This window comes from Ipomoea triloba, chromosome 5 (genome assembly GCF_003576645.1).
Source record: "Ipomoea triloba cultivar NCNSP0323 chromosome 5, ASM357664v1".
Taxonomy (NCBI): Eukaryota; Viridiplantae; Streptophyta; class Magnoliopsida; order Solanales; family Convolvulaceae; genus Ipomoea; species Ipomoea triloba.
In genome coordinates this window covers 10,920,393-10,945,265 of record NC_044920.1, presented here as the reverse complement: position 1 = coordinate 10,945,265, position 24,873 = coordinate 10,920,393, and the positions used below count along the sequence as shown (strand labels likewise).

General features: G+C 36.1%; 1 protein-coding gene, 1 long non-coding RNA gene and 1 pseudogene across 2 annotated transcripts; 1 reads left to right on the top strand and 2 right to left on the bottom strand.

Moving 5' to 3' along the window:
* Positions 1–6,735: 6,735 nt before the first annotated feature.
* On the bottom strand, positions 6,736–9,545 carry LOC116018969. Its single transcript, XR_004098652.1, has 3 exons — positions 8,906–9,545; positions 8,448–8,519; positions 6,736–7,002 (listed from the first exon to the last, which is right to left on the bottom strand). It is a non-coding gene; the product is annotated as an uncharacterized LOC116018969 (long non-coding RNA).
* A 10,659-nt stretch (positions 9,546–20,204) lies between these two features.
* On the top strand, positions 20,205–22,131 carry LOC116021156. The gene is made up of 2 exons (XM_031261767.1): positions 20,205–20,500; positions 20,584–22,131. Exons 1-2 carry the CDS (start codon positions 20,289–20,291, stop codon positions 21,863–21,865), a joined length of 1,494 nt encoding a protein of 497 aa, XP_031117627.1. The 5' UTR covers positions 20,205–20,288; the 3' UTR covers positions 21,866–22,131.
* Positions 22,132–22,254: 123 nt separating this feature from the next.
* Positions 22,255–23,751, bottom strand: LOC116021055 (annotated as a pseudogene).
* Between the last annotated feature and the right edge of the window lie 1,122 nt (positions 23,752–24,873).

Here is a 24,873-nt window from a genome sequence, read left to right as displayed (position 1 = left end):
CAAGATCATCACAACATCCCCGTGGACGAGCAATCTAAAGTGTGGAAACTTTGATAGACGCCAAAAGTACCTAATTATCTAGAATTAATCAAGTTGATTTCTTGCCAAAACAAAGTTTTGAAGGGTGCAACTATGTATTTTCATGCTATTTTGCTAACAAATTGCAAAAGAACTTTGTGTGGTATGTTTTGAAAGATTTCCACAGGATCAATGGCTGAAATCAACCAAGGAAAGCATGAACGATGAAGAGAAGAACCAATCCACACAGGGACACACAAAGACCAAGTCAAAAACAACAAAGGAAACGAAAACGGACAAATTCGCGTCCACAGGCCTCACCACGCGTGTGAGCGTGCATGGAATTATTCCAGTAAGCGTCCACGCCTACCCACACGCGTGTGGACTGGCGTGGACGGGCACCAGAACCCTACGCGATATTTTAGTATTTAACGGACATTTCAGCTAGGAGGGGGGGATCTTTTGTCAATTTTTCACTTCTCAGTTTTAGATTAGGGTTAGATAGGATTAGTGAGAGGAGGAAGAACTCCTTGGAGAAGAGAAACTTGGATCTCCATAGCTTTGGAATCCTCTTGGGTAAACTCTTTCATTTATCATTTGATTTCTCTTTGGAATTCTCTCTACACTTTCATTTTTCCTAAAGATATTTGCTTTTTACTTTGATCTTGTAAATATGCTTTGCTATTTGAATGAGATGATGTTATTGAAGCCTATGAAGGGCTAGTCCTTAGGATAGGGGCTAGGAAGGATGGAGATTTTGTGTTCCTAATCTAAGATTGTTACATGAGTTTGATTTCTTAGGGATTGTTGAAATTGTGTGTATGTTTTGGATGAACTTGTTGGATCGAGGGCCCCGATCTCTTTAAGAGTATAGGATCATCCCTTTGGCGAGATATCGCAAGGGGATGGAGCCCACTACCCACATCTCCCGCTCTCAATCTGAAAAGATGAGATCCGGAGGGAACTTGTAGACAAAGTGTTTCACAAAATTCCCCAACCGACTGATGATTGGGAGCTTGAGTGTGACGCCACTCAGGACATTGTTCCAAGCTCCTTCAATCTCAATAGAAATCAAATCTCTCCCGTGTGCGTTGAACCAATCTCCATGACGTTCTAGCCCCCATCCGCCTTTTATTCTCCTTTACTTTTTAACTCTACCCAACCCTTTGCACTCTCACTACCTTACTTTATCAATCTTTATATTTTCGTCTTTAGTATTATCTAAACCGTAAAAGATAGGAAACCTACATTCTCCAATTTGCCATCCACGTGAGACACGACGCTCGGGGAGTTCAAGACTCTTCGTTTTAACATCGCCCTTCATTTCATATCTCTTATCACACCTCACCACATATCACTGACACTTCACTAGGGCTGGTAACTTCCCGTTGAGGCTTGGAATCCTCATTCGGGGGTGTGCACACTTAAGGTTAGAGTCCGGTTTCCATTAGAAATGAGAGAGTGTGGAGTGTTCGGATGTGTGGGAAGCACCGTTCACTAGGGCCTGAGAATAAAGGACCCTCTCCCATTTATGTGTGATTGATGCGCTTCCATATGTATTTTGTGGTGTGTAAGTATGACACAAAATAAAGTTTTAAGAAAATTTTATAAGTGATGATATTATGAAAAGTTTCATATGCTTTTTGATATGATTATCTATAACTTGTTTTTCTGAATCAAAAGTGCAGTGCAACTGAGTTTTTGAAAGAAGGGGTAAAATAAAGTAAATTCTTATTTTCTAAAATTGTTTTCTTTTCGGGGCAAGCAGTCCCTTACTTAGCAAGTGTTGCTAACCCCTTACTTTCTTGTTGTGTTTTTCAAATCTCTATTTGAGTAGCAGGTAATGTTTGACATGGTTTGCTGTGAGAGTGCGATAGACCGAGATCTCGGGGACTATCAAGGCTTAGAAAGATTATGTAATAGGGATTGTGATGTTATTTCAATTAAGACTTATGAACTATATTTTATTTTGGTTTTGTTTAGTTAGCCTTAGCACTTAGGTTTGTTGGTTGCCTAAGTGTGGCGGTAATGCCCTCAATAAGATTTTGATGAAAACTTCTGCGTTCTAAGTTTTGTTTTAAGAATTACTGAATCAATTGGTGAAAATAAGAAAAAAAATAGGCCGTTTTGGGGGTGTTACAGTTTGGTCCGGTCATGACCGTATTTGTCTTTGTATGTGCGCTTTCTGTGCTAACCGTTGTGTATCTGTGCTTGAATCTGCTTTATATGAATATGCTTATTTCTTTATTTGCTAATCTTCATGCTCTATTTAATCCAAGTTGACCATTTCTGCATTTGTGGCTATAAGTGTTTTTTGTGAATTATCTTCTAGGACTGGGTTTCTCGTCTCTAATTTTTCTTTTGCAGGTTTTTGTTACAGTTTCAAGGAAACTAGCTCTAAAATTTGTCTCATTATGATGATGAAACTAGGGATGTCAATCGGGCCCGAACCCGATGGGCTAGCCCGAAAAAACCCGAAACCGACAGGGCTATAGCCCGAACGGGTTAGCCCGATAAAAAAATTAGCCCGATTAGCCCGAGACCGATTAGCTCGATGGCCCGATAGGGCTAGCCCAAAATTAAATGGGCTAGCCTGATAGCCCGAACAATTAAAAATTATTCTTTATTATAGAAGTGATGTAAAACATAACATACTTGGAATTTATAGGTGAGTTCATCTTTAGTATTTTTTTTTATCACTAGATACATTTTTCAATAAAATTTTAATAAATATATAAATATAAATATATATTACATATAATAAATAAATAAATAAATATAAATATAAATATATATATATATATATATATATATATATATTTATTTATTTATTTATTTATTTATTTATTTATTATATGTAATATATATATTGTATTTATATATATATTACATATAATAAATAAATAAATAAATAAATAAATATATATATATATATATATATATATATATTTTTATTTATATATTTATTAAAATTTTATTTAAAAATGTACCTAGTGATAAAAAAAATACTAAAGATGAACTCACCTATAAATTGTTAATTTGCTATGTTGGTATTTAATATTTAGATATTAGATTTTGGATTTAAGTTATGTGATGTTTCATGCATAGTTATTACGACGTCCCGTTAAGTTGCGACACCCCTTGACCGTCTTCTCGCCTAGGAAATGTTAAAATTTGGGGGTCTTAAACCGAACCGAACACTGAACCAAATTAAATTTGAACCGAAATCGAACCGTTGCAATTGAATTTGTTAAATTTTAATGTGCTCAATGCTCATTCGGTTGACTCGTTTTAACGAATCCGGATTCGGTTGACGACTTGACCCGTTTTATCGAATGTAAGTATTCATTTTCGATTTTAGTTCAAATAGTCTAACCCGCCCGATAAGCCCGACAACCCGAAGATTAGGGTTAGGGCTAACCCGAATCCGAGATTAAAATAATAATTAACCAACAACCGACAGGGCTAGCCCAAAACCGACAGGGCTAGCCCGATTAACATCCCTAGATGAAACAGCCACGAAGTACACATTAAGGGGGAGCGTGTTTATTATCTTACTCAGACTATCATTTGCATTAGTATTTTATTTGGGTTATCATTTGGATATGCACATTCATGGATGAGATATGAATATTGATCAAGATGATGGATAATGGATTATTTGGTGAATTGGTTGTGAATATTAATCTTTAATCATGTGGATCATGCCCCTGATACAATCTTTTGGGCACTCTGTCGGCCTCATAACACTGATGATCACCTTTGTCAATTTATTTGACAAAAAGGGGGAGTAATAATCTAAGGGGGAGCATTATGGTTTTTTTCCTGGTATTTTCTAATATTTCCATGTGATATTTTTGGTTTATGTTGATTATTGCTTCTTTCTTCGATTGGAGCTCTCGCAGTATATTTATGGAAAGTCTTGGCAGTTTAATGCTCTAGTTGTAATATAGTTGATGATATCAAGTATACTAAAGGAAATTGGTTTAATAGAAATTGTTTACTCTTCGAGTTTTTATTTTGAGCCTATCAGTATACTTGATTCTAGGTGTTGTCAAATAATTGCTAAAGGGGAAGATTGTAAACGTACAATTGATACATGTTAAAGGTTATAAATGTACAATTGATACATGTTAGAATATTGACTAAATTATTTGTCACACATTAGGATAAGTTAAAGCTTGAATTATTATTTTTTAATCTGCTTGGACTTGCTTCTGGAGCTATCTCTGGAATTGGTACAGTATGAGGGCAGAATCATTCTTGAGTTTGAGCTATTATTTTGGAAATGATTCAAATATGTGATGATGAGAAATTGGTGGGCAGCTGGCGTCTGAAAAATAGCAGTAAAAGTGGTTATTTGGATTCATATATAAATAGAGGTCTTTCACTACAATGAATCTCATGAATTGAACTTGGAAAATTCTGACAGTTTATATATTATATCAAAGTCACGGCTTTCAAAAGGAGATTTAAGATTGATGGGTTATCTCCAATATTATATTTTATTATCTTGTTTATTGAAGTCCTATACAAACTGCATGTGAAGGTTAGCAAGGAATATTGATTTTAAAGGTTAGTTCGAAAGGGGAAAAGGGTGCATCAAAACCAAGGCAAATTTCTTCTCAATATTTTCTATAGATACGAACATCATATTTGTTTGAGTGAATGAGTTATATTTGTCGAGGTTGAATTAGAAGAACAATTGTTGATGAATGTTGATCAAGTTTGTTGAAGCTTGAAGGAAATTTGGCATGCACGAACCCACTCAACACATATGATGAAGATTGAGTTGGTGTAATTGGCTAAGGCCATTGTGTGTTTGGTTAAGTCTTTTCAGCCTTGTAATCTTGGTGATTATCTAATGGATTGGGTTGACGTGAGTTACCCCGCAAATGTAAGAGTTTTAGCTTCGAACTGTGTTACCAATTGTTGTGTGCCTGGTTCTACTTTCTTGCTTTTATTTTATCTTTGTTCATTCGGATTTCAACATTAATTGATGATTTGATAATTTGTTAATTAAAATTAAGTAGAACTATAGTCCTTAACTTGCATTCAAGATCCACGACACAATTTTAGTTTAGATTGTTTACATTTATATTTTTCCTTGAGATTTCCTAATTTATCCTTAATTATATGATTATTTGTTAAATTTTTCGTTAAATATATTCTCTTCTCTGTTAATATTCTGTCAACTTTTAACTTACCTATTAATTTCTATAAGAAAGGTCTTAAGTTCGAAGCTCATCCCAATCAATGTTGGCATAATTGTTGAATATTGAATATATACTACGAATATGTTAGAGTATATTATTCAAAAGTAAGTAACTCACTCTATTACTCTTACTAAATTAAATAAATTAGTAGCTACAAAAAAAATAGGGATAAGGGTCAAATATGCCCTTCTACTATAAGCCAAATTGCAATTAGCCCCTTAAACAAAAAAAAAAGTTTCAGTTAGACAAACAAAAAAAAAAAGTTTCAGTTAGACACTTTAAGTTCTCATCTTTATGCAATTAAGTTAATTAACAGGTTACCTCTAGGTAACTGGTACTTTTTTTTTAAAAAAAATTTAAAAAATTACTTAAAATTAAATAAAAAAAGTTCTCTACAACATCATAATTTCACAATAGGGTTTAAACCAAAGTTCATGTTTCCAAACACCAAACTATCTAATAACAGGGATGACAGCGCCACACTTAATCCTCACCTGACAAGTGCAAGGCTAACTCAAACAGATCATAGGAATAAAATCCCAAACACAAAATAGCACCAAGTCCAAACTAATCCAAGTGTCCAAACAGACATATTACAAAATCCAACCTACTACAATCTACTTAACGCGCTCAGATCTGGAAGCAACTCTTCAGCCACATTAACAAGATAATAGGAAACCACACAAAACACAACATTAACAATTGCTAAGCAAGAAGTTACTCCGCCCCGTAAAACAACAAATACTGATTTTAATGCAAAACATAGACATTTTTATTCTTAAAAAATTATCCACAATGCTTAAGTTGCCAAAACTATCAAAATAAATCACTCTCCAATATTTTCTAACCAAGAGCATAAATTTCCAAAAGATACTGCCAATGACCTTGTGGTCTAGTAGCTCTTCGACCCATTTTAAAAATATTTTACAAGTATAAGAAAAAAAAAAAAAAAGAATGCCGATGGAAGAGCGATACCAAAATAATGGAACATGGTCCTATTTCTGTCTCCACAAATTCCCATGTCAATGGAAACTAGACTCTAATCTTAAGTGTGCACACCCCCAAAAGGGAATTCCAAGCCCCAAAGGGTAGTATAAAGCACAAGGTAGCCAAGATTTTTCTACTGACTACCCCACAAAGCAGGGTACAATGCCCTAGTACCTAGGGTATGTTCGCACAAGGTAGCCAAGATTTTTCTATTGACTACCCCACAAAGCAGGGTACAATGCCCTAGTACCTAGGGTATGTTCCTACAGAGTACTCCACAAACAGGGGATAACCCACCACAATAACAATAACAAGGAAACACAAAACTCATATAAGAATATACATACAAGAATTTTAGTAATACTACTACTATCTACCCCATACTAAAATAAGAAAAGGGAGAATGAGACAATACTTACAAGATATCTTTGTTGAGAGGGGAGTTCTGTAACACCCCTGAACTATAAGCTGAGATAAGCAATAAACTTAAGGTAAAGCTAAGGAATCTCAACACTTAAACAACAGTAATACGGAAGCGATTCTATATCACATGAGGGGTGCTACGCCACATTTAAGTCCACAAGGCCTAGATGCTAAGGCGAATTCAAAAACATAATCTCAAAATCCTCAAAACAAACACAATCTAATCCATTATTACATTCACCAAGTTCTAAGGCACGCAGGCCCAAAGTCAAAACATCTAAAATACTACTAGGCTAGAATCATAACAGAGGAATAGAACTAAAGACTAGCACTCTCGCGTGCAGGTTCTACTCCATACCTGGAAAACAGTTAGAAATATTAGCAAAAAAATGCTAAGTAATACTCCACTCGCACTCGTAAGGATATAATAATATATCATAGCTTTGTAAATAGGTTTTACACACGCATATAGAATATATGCCAACAAAACTATCATTGTTTAAATAACAGGAGACTCAACAATGAATCAAGCAGAATGAATCATAAACCAAAGACATCTCTACAAGTTCAATTATCAAGGAATGAATCCACAATACCACGATTCAACAATACGACACTCAAACAAAGCACGACCTCAACTGGACAACAAACAAGTATAACTGACCAATCAATAAGCTCAAGGCACTCAACATAGAGTGGCACAACCAAGAACACAGAATAGGCTTAGGGTTGTTCCAACCTTTACTCCTCATCCAACCATAACACCTGTCCAGCCGGGTTCACCAGTCCATCCATAACACCAATCCAACCGTACACACCCTGGAGTTAAAGCTCACAGCCTCCTGACCAAAAGTCTTCCAAACCAAAAGTCCTCCAAACCACAATATGATTCAAAGATCATAATATCAGATAATAGGAGCATACAAGTTAAATTTCTTCCAAACCATAATAATATATACATATAAGAGCCAAAGCTCAATTTCCTCCAATCCAAAGGGGTATACACAACAACATGGAATTCAAGTAATCAATCACAGAATCCAAGACCACAACATAACAAACTCATACTCATTTCCAAAGGAAATACTCATACCAAGAAGTACTCAGGTTTAGAATATGAATGATACGACAACATTCTCAAGGTATCAACTAAAGAGTCAAACCAACAATACTCAACCAATACTCCAACATCAAGGACCAAGATCAATGGATCAACCATCAATAATCAAGGTAATAAACTCAACAAAACTCTCAGAATATACTTCAAGAATCAAAGATAGAACAACAGATCACTGGACCACAAAACACATACTAGAATCAGAGAAGGAAGTGTACTGGCGGAACACTCCAGTGGAGCACACCAGACCGCCAACTCGATCTGCAAGAAGGGACGGAGGGGTTCCACCGAACACACCTCACCGCCGCACTCTACCGCTGTTGTTCTTGTGGAATGGTTCAGCGGGACACATTATACCACCGGGCACTTCCGCAAGAACAAACCCAACGCTCAGAATACTCAGACTCGACAGACAATAATGCGATGAACACAGTAGGTCATTCCAGTACTCAGGTTATGATCAGATTACACATCTCAGAGGTCAAATAATATATGGAATCCATCAAAATAACACCAATCATACCAAGGATCAAGAGTGACTAACACAATCCAAGAACATGCAAGATAGGCTCAAGAATTAACCAATACACAAGCTATTTCAAGGAAATAATTCACAGGATTCCACAATACACCAAAACACATAATTAAGAGAGTGAAAGTAGATTTTGTGAGACATGGAGTGTTACCTCTTGAAGCTCATCAATCCAAGCAACATCAATCCTAGGCTCATCTCACAAGCTAGACCACAATTAGGGAACCTGTGAACCAATTGAGTCCATCTTTAATTACCAACCACCCCAAGTAATGATCTAGGTCCATTATTAATCAACCACCTAGATATTTCTTAATTTCCATCATTAAGCAAAAATGATACTAACTCTCATAATTAATAGGTAATCACTAACAAATCCCCAATTAAGCTATAAGCATCATTTATGCATTGACAATGATCATTAGCACTTAATCCATAACTAAACTATAATCCTTAAGCTAATATTAATGCTAATGGACATTGATTCGTAACCATGATCCAGTACTAATTACTAGTACGATACTAAGCTAGATAACTAAACACTACCTAATCCATTCAATAATAATAATAATAATAATAATTCCTAAACTTAACGATTAAACCTAAGATTACCTTAAAATAAGATGCTAATCAATCTCCTTCCTGCCATGAAATTGCTACCACCGAACAACCACCCTTCATACGATCTTTCAGCCACCATTGATGGAAGATAGGAAGAGAGAAGGCATGTCGCCGCTGGACCGTTGTCGCGAAACCGTCGGAAGCAGGGGAGGGGAACGCCGCTGCTGCTGCGTACGCTGGACGGGGAAGAGATCACCACCGACGCTGACCGCTATTGCTCCGATCACATCGAACATGGAAGAGGAAGCCGTCTTCATCATCCGCCACTTCCCCGCCGCAGCACTGCTCACCGGAAAGGAAGAGCAGGGGACGCACAATGCCGCCTCCTCTCGCTGCCTCTTCTCGCTGCTTCATCGCCGGAGTTGCCATGGCCGTTCGTAGCTTGCCGAAAGCGGAAGCTGCAACACTTGCGTTGCACTGTAGGGAGGCTACCGTCCACTTCCACCGCTGCTGCCTTGCACTTGGGATGCCGTCGACGAAAAGTGGGGACCACCACCGCCTAGCTCTGTCATGGACGTCGATGAGGGAGAGAAGGGAAGAAGATAGCTATTTGAGGGAAGTGAGGCTCTTGCCGGAGTCCTCTATTGATGCTGCTTAGCTAAGAGAGAGACGAGAGAGATGAGAGACGAGAGGCATAGAGGATTGGGGTAAACGTTTGCTACTGTCCAAAACATATAATATATATACTATACATAGTAGGGTTACCAAAAAGGGGTTAGACGATAATTGGAAAGTTGGGCCTACCACTTTGGGTTTAAGGCTATAATTAGGAGGGAGGCTAAATCCTTAGGCTTTTATAATTTAGGTTCAAGACTAGTTTTGAAATACATATGAATATACACTCATGGGCTTAGGGTAGTTTAGTTAATAGAATGATAATAAGCCATACATGAATATATTAATCCGGACCCATTCCAAAATAGTTAGGTTTAGAAATAATTAATAACAAGAAGATAGACCCTTATTTTAAATATTTATATCTAAAATAATAATAGGAAGGTACAAGGTGTCACAAGTTCTATACTTGAAGAAGGGAAGAAAATTTATTTTTTTTGTGAATCACGGTAAGGAGGAAGAATAAGAAGAATGGATAATTCTTCCTTCCCCAAGAGCTATGTTTTTTCGGCCAAACACCAAGGAAAGAAGAAGAAAGGGTTTCCTCACACTTAAACACTCCTGAAGGGAATTAAAGGGAAAATAATGAGATATAATGATCATAAGTTTTAATATTATGAAGTACAATGATCATAAGTTATAGTATTTGAGAGGTTACACCAAATACTAACATATATACATGTATATATATTTGTCTTTATTATAAGGTTATGTGACACAATATATATATAAATATAAATATAAATAAATAAATAAATAAATATATATATATATATATATATATACATACATACATATACATGTGTGTGTGTGTGTGTGTCGAGCATATACATACATAGCATATAATTTTTTATTTATTTATGTATTAGGATGTAAATAATTTAGGAGTGGACCAAAATAATTTGATATAATATATGTATGAAAATAATGTACCAAGACTCGCAAAAATATTTGTTATATTCAAAATAATATATTTACTAAAAATAATATATTATGCTAAATATCATGAACAAGCTACAGGATAACTATACTCATAGCAATATTTAGAAAGTTGTAATGAACTAAGAACTCAAAAGAGATAAAGGGAGGAAAGAATTGTAGGTCCGAAAAGGAAAACTGGGTATCACACTTTTGCTCTGCACAAATTATCTAGGCTTTTAAGGAAAAATCTACCTTGGGATGTGTTTATAGGACTCTTTTTGACTAGGATACATTCACTCATATTTTTAAGGTTTCGAACTGTTGGCTTAGAGAATGTCTCAAGTTGTGCTTTTCAAATGGTTAACTGTCACTATTCGAGTTAACATTTTGAGCCTTAAACCATTACAACCTCTCGGATACGAATGGTTGACCTTGCCATACGTTCCACCTTTTACTTCGAAAGGTAGGCCCTTCCACCATTCGACCTTTTCAACTTTTCGATCTTGCACTTCTACTATTCAAATCCTCATCTTAAGTTTTCAACTCTTAAAGTCTTCATCTTCGAGTTATTCTAAAAGGTAACCATTCGAGTTACTATTCGAATCTTTTATTGTGACTAACCAAGATGTAACCTCTCAAGTTATCATTCAAATTGTGTTGACTATTCGAAATGTGACTTCTTGAGTTACAATCTAGACTATTCAAAGTTTGAGTAGAAACAACCTAAGTCTAAAATTGAAAGTAAATGGGGAGGACTAAAATTCCTAATCATTTGGTATATATCATAAATATCTAATTACAACATGTTCCTAACACTAACATTTCAAAATCTTCTCAGTCGTTACCCTGTTAGTGGTGTGCTTGAGGTAGCCATCCTTGTCTAACATTAAACCACTATTGACCTTCGTGCTCAGTTCGGTTAGAACTGGCAGGTCGTTAATATGAGTAGATGGAATGGAGGCATTGGATGCGCTGGAGGAAGTTAGGGTAGCCATTAATGGGGCTTTTGTGTTCATTGAGTAGATTGAGAGAGTTTGAGAAAGAAAAAGGCTTTTACTTTTTTCAATTCGCGAAAAAATAGGTTGGAAGGCCAGGTTTTAGGTTTAAATACCTGTTGAGGATGGGTCGGGTTTAGACTTTCCAATACAAGCAAACTAAATTGCAACTGGCCAAACGTCATAAATGCCCTTTAAAAGTTTGATTTGTAAAAGGTATTTTGATGTTTTGGGTTATAAGTATGGTAGGTCTGATAAGATAAGGAAAGATAACTAAAAAGATGAAAAGAGCATTAAATAGGAGTGAAAATGGCAATAAATGCCCTTTTCATCATGTTAGATTATGCGCAGAGACGTGCACTAGTGGGAATACATTTTTCCTGCTATTTTTGAAAAGTAATACCGGTAAAAAGTACATATATTACCAAAACAGCTTGACATGTGCACCCCTGTTTCTTTGACTTTCGCACCTTTCGTTTTCCTCTTAAATGTTGATCATTCAGACTCTTTAATCATTCGGCAATCATTCAAACCCTTTTACTTCTCGAACCATTCGGTCCTCTTAAACTATTTGGCCATATTGGCTTCTCGAATCTTATCAAATATCCATTCAGTTATACCCATTTGTCCATTCGGACATCTTTGTTTTCTCGGTCTCTCTTACAACCTTTTGCATCATTTCAGCAAGTTGATTTTTAGTGTTGACAAATAAAATGTACTTGATATCAATGTGCTTAGTCCTTGTATGCAACACCAGATTGTGTGTTATGGCAATAGCACTAGTGTTGTCACACTTGATGCTAATCTCCTTTGCTTCAATTCCATAATCTTTAACAAGGCGTTTGGTTGGGAGGAAGGAATTAGGGGGGAAAAGAATTGTAATTCGGTGGAATTGCAATTCAATGAATAAAGTAGGAATTGAAATTACAGTGTTTGGTATGCGGAAATACGAGTACAACGAATTGAAAAGTAAGAAGCAACAAAATGACTAAAATGCCCTTATGTTGTGGTAGATGTTATAGTAATAGTAATAGTAGTAGTAGTAGTAGTAGTAGTAGTAATAATAATAATAATAATAATAATAATAATAATTCAAAAATAATAATAATAATAATTCTTTCAAAACTAATAATAATAATAATAATAATAATAAATATAATAATAATAATTCATTCAAATAATAATAATAATAATTTTTTCAAAATAATAATAATAATAATAATAATACTAATAATTCTTTCAAAATAATAATAATAATAATAATAATAATATAATTTTTTTTTTAAAAAAAAAGAGAAAGGTTATGGGAGGAGGGGCAAAATTGTCTTTACACCAACAAATTGCCCCTCGTCTCCACCGAATTGCAATTCATGGGGGGGGGGGGCATGAATTGCAATTCATAATTTGGAGGGAATTGCAATTGTGCGGAATTGCAATTACCTCCAACCAAACACTGTAGTTGGGGAATTCACTGAATTACAATTCAATGAATTGCAATTCCCCCCAAACTACATCCAACCAAACAAGCCATACGTTATTGTTTCATCCAAAGCACTTGAGCACAACAACTTTCCGCAGCTATATACTTGACTTTAACAGTGCTTGTAGTAATAGAGAGGCTAATATGGCCAAATGGTTTAAAGGGTTTGAATGTTGATCATTCAGCTATATACTCGACTTTAACAGCACTCGAGAAGTAAAAGGGCTTAACATGTTCCCCCCTGTCTCTTTGACTCTCAGACCTTTCGCTTTCCTCTTAAAGGTTGATCATTCAGACTCTTTAATCATTCGGCAATCATTCAAACCCTTTTACTTCTCGAACCATTCGGTCCTCTTAAACCATTTGGCCATATTGGTTTCTCGAATCTTATCAAATATGCATTCGGTTATACCCATTTGTCCATTTGGCCATCTTTGTTTTCTTGGTCTCTCTTCCAACATTTCAAATCATTTCCTTTCAATAATTCAAACCACCATTCGAAGGTACTCCATAACCTCTCGAACACTTAGATGAATTTGACTTTAATTCATTTCAATTATTCTCAAATCAAGTCTGAATGTTGAGAACCTCCTTTCATTCAAAGGTTTTTTTAGAATATCAGCAAGTTGATTTTCAGTGTTGACATATTCCAACACAATATCCTTCTTCTCAACATGATCTTAGATAAAATGTTCTTGATATCAATGTGCTTAGTCCTTGTGTGTAACACCAGATTGTGTGTTATGGCAATAGCACTAGTATTGTCACACTTGATGCTAATATCCTTTGCTTCAATTCCATAATCTTTAAGTTATTGTTTCATCCAAAGCACTTGAGCACAACAACTTCCCGTAGCTATATACTCGACTTTAACAACGCTTGTAGTAATAGAGAGGCCAATATGGCCAAATGGTTTAAAGGGTTTGAATGTTGATCATTCAGCTATATACTCGACATCAACAGCACTCGAGAAGTAAAAAGGCTTAACATGTTCCCCCCTATCTCTTTGACTTTTGCACCTTTCGCTTTCCTCTTAAATGTTGATCATTCAAACTCTTTAGTCATTCGGCAATCATTCAAACCCTTTTACTTCTGAAAGCGTTCGGTCATCTTAAACCATTTGGCCATATTGGCTTCTCAAATCTTATCAAATATCCATTCGGTTATACCCATTTGTCCATTCGGCCATCTTTGTTTTCTCGGTCTCTCTTCCAACATTTCAAATCATTTCCTTTCAATAATTCAAACCATCATTCGAAGGTACTCCATAACCTCTCGAACACTTAGATGAATTTGACTTTAATTCATCTCAATTATTCCCAACTTTAGTCTGAGTGTTGAGAACTTGCTTTCACTCAAAGGGTTTTTTATATCAGAAAGTTGATTTTCGGTTTTGACATATTCCAGCACAATATCCTTCTTCTCAACATGATCTCAGATAAAATGTTCTTGATATCAATGTGCTTAGTCCTTGTGTGTAACACCAGATTGTGTGTTATGGCAATAGCACTAGTGTTATCACACTTGATGCTAATCTCCTTTGCTTCAATTCCATAATCTTTAAGTTATTGTTTCATCCAAAGCACTTGAGCACAACAACTTCCCGCAGCTATATACTCGACTTTAACAGTGCTTGTAGTAATAGAGTTTTGCTTCTTGCCAACCATGGCCCTTGAAACGAGCATTCCTCCAAGAAATTGACAAGTCTCTGAGGTGCTCTTTCGGTATATCTTGCATCTAGCAACATCAACATCTTAAAAGTCAATCAATTTGAATGATCCACCTTTCGGATATCAAAGCCCAACACTTTGCGTACCTTTAAGGTATCTTAGGATCTTCTTGGCAGCTGTGAGGTGACTCTCTTTAGGGTTAGACTAGAATCTTACACATACTCCCACGGCAAATGAGATATCTGGTCTACTTGCGGTTAAGTACAATAGAGAGCCAATAATTCCACTATACTTATCTTGATTCACTTCCTTTCCTTCATTATCGATGCCCAATCGTAATGAAGTGTTAATTGGAGTCTTTATGGATAATTTTCCATCAACTCCAAATGTTTTGATTAAGTTTTTGGTATACTTGGTTTGGTTATTGAAAATTCACTATTCACTTTGCTTGACTTGAAGACCTAGAAAATAGTTGAGTTTTCCCATCATACTCATCTCGAACTTGCTCTTCATAAGCTTGGAGAACATCTCGCTTAGTAATGGGTTAGTGCTTCCAAAAATGATATCATCCACATAGATTTTCACCAAAAGAATGTGTTCATCGTCCTTGATAGGAATAGGGTTTTATCCACTTTACCTTTTGTAATTCACAATTGATTAGGAAACACGAGAAGGTGTAATACCAAGCTCTTGGTGCTTCTTTCAATCCATACAAGGTCTTTTTCATCTTGTAGACTTTATCACCACTCATATTCACCATGAAACCGGGTGGTTGCTCTACGTACACTTCTTCTTCCAAAAGTCCATTTAGAAATGCACTCTTGACATCCATTTGGAAGACTTTGAAGTCCTTATAGGCGACGTAAGCTAAGAAAATTTGAATTGCCTCAAATCGTGCTACTAGTGCGAAAGTTTCATCAAAATCTATCCCTTCTTCTTGACAATAACCTTTCGCAACGAGTCAAGCCTTGTTACTAACAATAACTCTTCGTTCATCCATTTTATTCCTAAAAACCCATTTCGCCCCAATAACATTTTGGTGCGAAAGTCAAGGAACTAGCCACCACACATCATTTCTTTCGAATTGATAGAGCCTTCTTGCATGGTTTGTATCCAATCAGGATCACTTAGCGCTTCTTCTGCCACTTCAGGTTCAATTTGTGAAAGAAATCAAGCCATCATGCTTTCACGAATAGATGATCTTGTCCTTACACCTTGCATTACATCTCCAATAAATTGATATGGTGGATGGTTCCTTAACCACCATAGATCTGGCTGAAAATAAGTTAAATGAGCTTGCTCATTTACTTCATGAACATTTGGAGTAGCTTCAACTTCTGACTGTTCATGTAGATGCAACTGGTTGGGCAACCGAATAGTAAAATCTTTTAACTGTTCGGAATCAACGATTCAAACCCTTTCCTCTTTATTAACTTTTTGATCTGAATGCTCAGAGTCATGTCTCGGCTTTGACTAATTAGTTGTTTGGACTTCTAATTGTTCGAACCTTTCTGATAGCTTTCTTACTTCTCGATTGATGCTACCTTCATCAAATACTACATAGATAGACTCTTCTACCACTATTGTTATCTTTTTAAGTACTTTGAAAGCTTTGTTGACTGCTGAGTATCCCATAAATAAACCTTCTTCAGCTCTCTCATCGAATGCCTTTAGATTCGTCTTTCCATTGTTGTGAATAAAACATTTGCTACCGAATGTGTGAAAGTAGCTCACAACTGGTTTCTTGCCTTTTCATAGCTCGTAGGATGATTTCCCATGAACCTTGTTGACTATTCGATTTTGGGTGTAACACCCTATGTTAACAGCTTCAGCCCAAAATCTCTTAGGCAAGCCGAAAAGTGCAATCATTGACCTTGCGGCTTCTTTGAGAGTTCGGTTTGTCCTTTCGGCAACACCATTTTGGTGTGGCATTCTTGTAGCTGACAGTTGATGATGAATACCGAATTAACCACAAAACTCCTCAACGACTTGATTGATGAATTTTGTACACTGATCTGATCCTATTTTCACAATGCTTGATCCCTTCACGGTTTGCAACTACTTTAACAATTTAGGTAGTAACCTTTTGGTTTCATTCTTCTTCTTCAAGAAGATTGTCCAAGTAGACCTAGTGTTGTCATCTATTACCACTAGAGTATATTTTCGTCTACTTAAGCTCACATGATCTACTGGTCCAAATAAATCCATATAGAGTATACTCAAAGGTCTAGAAGTTGACTCCATAGATTTGGACTTAAACGAGGATTTGATTTGCTTCCCCTTTTGATAGTCTTCACAAACCCTATCCTTGTTATAAGTCACATTTAGTAGTCCCTCTACCAAGTCTCCTTTGGCTAGCTTATTAATTGCCTTAAAGTTGAGATGGTTTAGTTTGGTATGCTATTCCTAACTAAGGTCAGAATTACCTATATCTACCAGGTAAACATTATATTCGGTATAGACGAATCCCAATTTACCAGATACATGTTCTTTTTCCTCCTTGCTAAAAGAACGGTTTCTCCATATTCATTACTAATGATACAACACTGGTCCTTGGAGAATTCTACTTTGTAGCCTTTGTCGAGAACTAACTTGTGCTTAGAAGGTTGAACATTAACCCTTCTACATACGGAACATCCTTAATTGTCAGTCCATTCTTCGAGGAATCGCGTATCCCTTTGGTTTGACCACTCGTTTCACCACCAAAGATCACTTTTGGACCACTAACTGTTCAGTAATTGCTCAAATTTGATTTATCTCTGGTCATGTGCCTTGAGCATCCACTATCCACGTACCAAATAGCCCTTGTAACCTGAAATCAAAAATTAATTTGATTTAGATACTCATACCTTCTTGGGCCATTCTTGGTTAGTGAGTTTAGGCATCGATTTGTACCTAGGATCCATTAATCCAAGTCTAGGTCTAATGTAGCCATTAAAAGAGTTGTAATCATAAGGGATGTTTTGGTAAATTCTAGGTTTTTTAGTTGCATATATTTTCTAAAATTGGGGTCGATTCACATTACTATGCACCCTAAAATGGAGGTGTTACAATACATCTCATGAAAGTTGTCAAAGCATTACATAATCCAAACGGCATCCTTCGGTATGCAGATGTGTCAAATGGGCAAGTGAAAGTGGTCTTTTCTTGATCTTCCAAGACTACCAAGATTTGAAAGTAGTCGCTCATCCCGTTTAGGAAACAATAGAAGCCATAACCCTTCACCTACTCAACCATTTGATCCATAAAGGATAGTGGAAAATAGTCTTTGAGAGTTACATCGTTAAGCCTCCGTAGTCAATGTAAACTCTCCACTTGGTCATCTTCCTTGTGGGTATTAACTCATGCTTTTCATTTTCTACTACCGTGATCCCCCTTTCTTTGGTACCACATGTGTTAGACTCACCCAAGAAAGAACTATTCGAAATGAGGTAGATCATTCCCACGTCAAGGAGCTTGATGATTTCATTTTTTTTTTCACAACCTCATTTGTGTTTGGATTTAGCCTTCGTTGCAGTTGTGTTGGGTTTGGCTCCTTCTTCAGGCAAAACCTTATGGGTGCAAATTGTGGGACTTATACCCTTCAAATCGGTCAGCTTCCAACCAATGGCTTCCCTATTTTCTCTCAACACTCCCACCAACTTTTCTTTTTGATCCGGACTAAGTCTAGCCAAAATCACCACTAGTTTGGTTGAATCCTCCCCCAAGTATGCATAGTCCAATTGTTCGGGCAAAAGTTTCAACTCCCCCTCAATTTTTTTCTCACCCCTATTCTTTTTTTCTTCCTCACTCTTTGTTTCACTCTCAGTCTTTTTCTCACATTCACTCTCATCTCTCTCTTCCCAATATTCTTCAAAAACAACCCTATCACCTCTAACCATTTTCTCATCAACTTCACCAAGAATATTTACGTTATCAACACAAGTAGTATCACACATGTACAAATTGTCACATGCATCAAAATAATCTTCCACACAAATCAAGTCAACAAATAGTTCATGTAGTTCATGCACATCATTGTTTATTTGGGAATCATCATGCTCAATAGGGCACTCAAAATCACAAGTCGTGGAATACAAGTTTTTCTCACATGACAAATCAAACAAATAATCCACATCCTTAATGCAAACATCAACATAAAAGCACTCATCATCCCCTTCCATGGAGTACTTTGTTAATCTATATACGTCAAAACTAGCGGATTTGTCCCTGACACGAATCACTAGTGTGCCTTCTCTAACATCAATAAAGGCCCTAGCACTGACAAAAAATGGGCTCCCTAGAATGAGTAACACCTCTACGTCAGGATCCATATATAGAATAACAAAATCAATCGGGAAGATGAACTTATCCACCCTCACCAAAACATCCTTCTGAATGTCGCGAGGGTACTTGATCGACCTATCGCTCAATTAAATGCATATGCGGGTAGGTTTGAGGATGCCCAAGTTCAACTTCTTGAAAAGAGTGTATGTCATCAAATTGCGAGTTTTCCTTGTCACCAAAATATATAAAAAAAAATTAAGAAAAAATAAATAATTTCTGATCCAAAATAAAATAAACTAGCTCAAATAAAAAAGATTAACAAATCACCAAAACTCATAGCTTGCCAAATTGATTCAATTGCTTTTGAAAGCAGGTCATTTTGGGGTTGTTTACCGAAATTGAAAAATAAAAATATTTCTGGGAAAATAGAGATCGAATTGGAGGAGTGGGAGAATGGAAAATGAAAAACTTATTTACTAAAATAATCTCTTCAATGCCAAAGACCTTGTGGTCCAGTGGCATCAAACTCTTCCCTTTATATAGGAGGTGGTGGGTTCGAGCCTCAGTTTGTTATGTGAGAGGTTATCTGTTCAAATGTTACTAAGCTTGTGGGCGTCCTAGATTTATGTGAGAGGTACTAAATTTGGAGAAGCCTATTTTAGATTTCTCCAAAATTGGAGAAAAACACGAGTGAATAGTGTTTGTTATGTGAGAGGTTAGCTGTTCAAATGTTACTAAGCTTGTGGGCGTCCTTTACAGCTTCATTATTATTTATTTAATGAGGTTTTGCATATTTTGTTGTGTAATCAAACTATGTATTAAAATGATTGAAATAATTGTAATGTGATGAAACAAATTATAAACTTATTTTTATGAAAATTATATATATACTAGTATTTTTTATGCGCGATGCGAAAAAATATGTATCCAATAATAGTACTTTATATTAAAAATGTAACGAAAAAATGGACATAAGTGAAATGTATAACTTTCATTCGGACTTATTAGTTTTTTGATGAGAGAGAGATAGAAATTTAAAAATAAAAATAAAAAAAACTGGAGGAGTGAGGAATCAAAATTAAAAAACTGGAGAAATGAAAAAATGGAGAAATAGAGATGAAAAATTGAAAAATTAGAGAAATGAAAAATTGGAAATGGAAACACAATGGAAAAATAGAGATGGAAAATTGAAAAATGGGAGAAATGAAAAATTAAAAATGAGAAAACAGAGAAATAATAGAAGTAAACGACCCTTTTATTTTGGGGGAGAAACGCATATACTCCGCCTTGTCGGCATTGATACAATTGCAGCACATTTCTAAGTTCGTGAAGTTTAAGGGACCGCAGTGCAATTTATAACAACATTTTCCCGCGCTTTATCGATCTCCAAAAGCACTCCCATCGATCCTCAGTCACCACCTCTGCGAATGAAAATGGAGTCTTGGGTTCCCCTATTCAAGATTTTCTTGAACTCTACATGCCCAGAAGCCGACGCCTCTCTTTGGCTACAACAATCTTTCGATCCCGCCTCTTCATCCATTTCAACAACTTCTTTCATTTCACTACTCACAAAAGCAATTGACATCGATCTCACAGACCCATCCTCTCCATCGTCATCCCCATCTAATCACAGGAAAAGGTAATTTTTCTTTTGAAATTTCTTTGTTATATTTTCTTAAGCTGTGGTTTCAAGATTCACTTTTTTCTTTTGTTTGTGATCAGGGTTATGTGGATACGGACGCTGCCCAATGCAGTTCAAGCTCGCATACTGTCGTTTCTTTTATATGATAGCAGGATGTTTTTGAAAAGAGATTTGTGTAAGCTTGCTGAGAAGATCTTGAACGAGGGAAAGGAGCTTGATTTTTGGGTACAGAGGGCTGCACAGCAGTTGTTTGATGTATTGTCAGAACCAAAATGTGAGGAGGTTTCTTGCTTACACTTGGATGCTGAAGAAGAGAAAATGGAGCATGAATTTTGGTCTTTGCCGGATTGGCTTAAAGATGCAGCTAGTAAGAATGATTTAGTGCTTCCTTGGCTGCCTATGTCACTAAGCGAACTCATTTCTGGAATGCAACTCAGTAGTTATGGTGAAAATGATGATTTATTGGTTGGAGTTGAAGAGAATAAAGAAGAAGATTTAGATGAAAGAATGGAAGAAGTTGGTGCAGGTTTTTCTGAAGATGATTATTCTTTAGACCCTGGAGTTGAAAAAATGGCAGTTTGCCTGAAAGTCAGGATACTAAACTTTGAATCTACAGTTAAAACAATAGAATTAGCCAGGGAAGTTCAACAGCTTTGCAGGGGAGGGAATGCTTTGGCATTATTCCATATAATTGAACCATGGGGAGCAGATGATGAGACTGCTTCAATTTTAATTTCTCACCTGGTGGATGGGGAGGAGGATGAGCTTGGTTGGCCAAGTTATGTTCTTTGCTCAATTGTTCTTCCCAAACTTTTAAGTCTCCTAGAACCTGCTTCTCGGGTGCTAATGACAGCAATAGTGGAATACTGCAAGGTTCATCAGAAGGCTGCTGAGTATGCTCTGTTGTTTCCGTTGATACTAAAAGTTGGAGGCATAAACAACCCCATTTGCGATGTCATTACAAAGATTATGAAAGAATGCTTGCACCCTGGCCACGCTTCTGCCCTCTGTCAGAGACTTCTGTGTGAACAGAAAGATGCACCTAAGTTTATCTGCCTTCCTTGTCACCGATATTTGATTGGCAGAGAATTGGTATGGACAGAGTCATTATTTGTCTTGATGCAAAATATCTTGAATTATAATATTCATTTGACTCAAGACTCAGTCGATCAACTTGTTCATTGGTCTTGCAAGTCCACGGAAAAGTTTTCAAAGTCTTTGAAATTTTGCAACTTCTTATTATGTTTTGTGAACAAGTGTGCACCTTTGTTGAAGTCACAAAAACTAGCACTGACTGATGCTGTTGGACACACAAGTACACTTGTAACCAAATCTATACTATCAAAGCTATCTAGCTTGTGAGTGATGATGAGTTTCTAAAGATTTCTAACTACAAGCGTCAGTCACTCAGGATAGAATCTGGAAATAGATTTGCCTATTATGTTGTTTGAACTAGTCTTCATCATCTTGGCCGGGAATATTCCTAGATGTTGGTAAATAGTTTTTCTTCTTTACAAACTCCTATATAATTTCTTAATTAATTCCATTTCTACATCTGCAAAAAAATTAATTTCAGTATCTTCAATATTAAATGGCATTGTTTTAAGACATTACTATGTTGAGACAACTTCTGTATAATTAGTTGGTAATGTCCAAACCCTATGCACCAAAACTTACTGATAGAAACATGGTAGTTGTTGATTGAATACGGTGGCAGTGGTCTAGAGAAGGTGTATATCTGCAACTCTGCACATGCAAGTTTGCATATGATTAAACGGATATTTTATTGAATATTGGTAATACATTAGCATCTCTTATACTCAGCCTTGAAAGGCAAAACACACAAGTAAATGAAAAGTACAAATAGTATGATAATGAGTTTCCCCTTCAGGCACAGATTCTTTCATTCCCATTGACCATGTTTTTCATGGACTCAAACCTGGGGCCCTTGTCTGCAAACTTGGTTTTGGCATAATGGTTCAGATAATCCTGAAAGCGAACTTGTTTTGGATATAAGAGCTTTGCAGCTGGAGAAATTATGGCATCAGCAGCAGGGTTATAGAAGGTGGCAATAGAAAGTCTATTTCCCTCAGTTGTAGCCAGGACACGGTGCAAAGCACTCTTGTACATTCCATTGCTTAGTATTTCATCTGGTCTCCTGTGTTCACAAAGATTCTGTTGTTCTTGGAGGGTGGAATTTTTACCCATTTTCCGTCTTTGAAGAACTCAAGACCAGGGACTTGGTCATCTTGGAGCAAGAGAATGATACCACCAGCATCAGTGTGCTCTCGAAGTCCTCTAAGTAGTTCAGGGTGAGGGCATTGAGGGTATACTGCCACCTTCGTTCCAACAGAAGGACCGTTGCTTCCCAAAAATGCTTCTTTAATGTGACTCTTCTGTAGACCAAGGTTCTCACACATGAGTTCAGCAAGATTTTCTGCTAGGGCGATCAGTTGTTCAATGTACTTGTTCATCATTGTGCTGCATATGCACATACATTTTAGATAAGATACATTGACCATAATGCAGAGTTTTTCTCATTAAATTCAATAGTGATGAAATATTTAATATTTTCATAATAGCTGATGTGAATTTTATATTTAAACATTCTATTTATTTATTTTTCTAGCATTGAAGCAGTATCCAATCAGGTGGTGGAGTTACCTAAAGCCATTTGGGAGACTTCTCAATGCATTGGCGTTGGAATTTGGATGATGCCAAAGAAAAAAGGTGCTTTCCCAGTCACCTTTGCTGGTATTTTCTTTTTTCTCCAAACTCTTAGCAATCTCTGAATTATAGAAGCTTGTCTTCAAGTTCTCTTCATAATGCTGTGTCACCATTTGCTTCACATTATCCATCAACTCTTTCTCGATTCCATGATTCTCCACCTGCATTCATGAAAAGCTTTGAATTAGGGAATGAAGATGTACCAAACACTAAACATTTTATTTTGGTATCTACAATCTAACCCTATCTATAGTATTTGCTCAACATGATTATGCTAACATCCTTGATTGGGACAGGACTCAAACCTGTGACCTTCCGTTTGGAATGGTAGCAGTGATGCTATCAGACCACATGATGTACCAAACACTAAACTTAATAACAAACTAGTCACAATTGCTTACCATAAAGAATCCCCATTTCTCATAAGCATGATGGAGGAGAGCCATAGTCTCAGGTCTCTCCTCACCAGCAAGCTTACTGAAGTCAATTACAGGTATCTCCATCACCTTTTCTCTAGCAATGAATGAATGAATGAATGAATATGCATAGTTCAAATGCAATATATATAGCTATAAGCAAGTGGGTTGAATATTCTTACTGATAGAAAACTAATCAGAAGGCAGTTAGATTTGAAGAAATGGTAGTTGCAAATTAAGAAAAGAGAAATTATTTGGTGCATTGGAAATAGGTAATAGCCTAATATGTCCAAATTCAGTTCCTGATAAACCATGTTATTGGGCTATTATTTTATGCCTTGTCTATTAATCAGCTGATGCAAACTATATTGTGCACCTAGGGAGGTATTTGATCATAATTGTAATTTGTAAACGAATAGTGTTTTTCACAGTAACCTTCATTTCATTCAAGTACATAATTACTGTATTATAATGAGCATAACTGCATAAGTTATAATTTTAATGATATGATGCATAATAATGATAAATATTTCTTTTAGGCATGTACCATGCAAAGTATATGGAAGTGCATGCACAATCTACTGAACTAAGGAGACATTGTCAGATTGTAAATTAATAACTTCATTTATGCAGGGGGGATAATTTTCCCTGATTGGCTGCTTCCACACCCCAGAATTCCTTCCATGTGAGTTTCCTTTTCTCTATATATTCTTACATGCCAACTTGGAATTATTTTATGTCTTAAACCTAATAATGAGAAACTTTGCTTAAATTCCTTTCATAATATAAGGCCCATTGGTTTTGCAAAACTATGGGCAGTTTATGCACATTGGAAAGGATTTAATAGTTGATGCTTGTGGGTCATTCAGACCAACCTTATTGAAGAAAATTGGGATTATATAATTATACTCTCTGTGGCTGAACTGAGAATCATTACTTTTCTGACTAAGTGGTCAACTAGCCATTGCTCATGCCCTAGTAGAAGCCCTAGCTTTTGTCTGCTCAAAACCAATTAAGTATATCCTAACTATCAAAGCAAGGGGTAAATGCTTAAATTGAATTGGTTGAATTAATTTCTAGTTGTGGTTTGTGGTTATTTTGGGAAAGCAATACCATTTCTAATTTTCTTCTCTTACTTTTACTTAAATTCCTTTTTTTTTTTTTTTTGGGGTGTGAAAGGGGACAAGTTTACAATTACTAGTTAGTTGATACTATAGATTGCTGCCA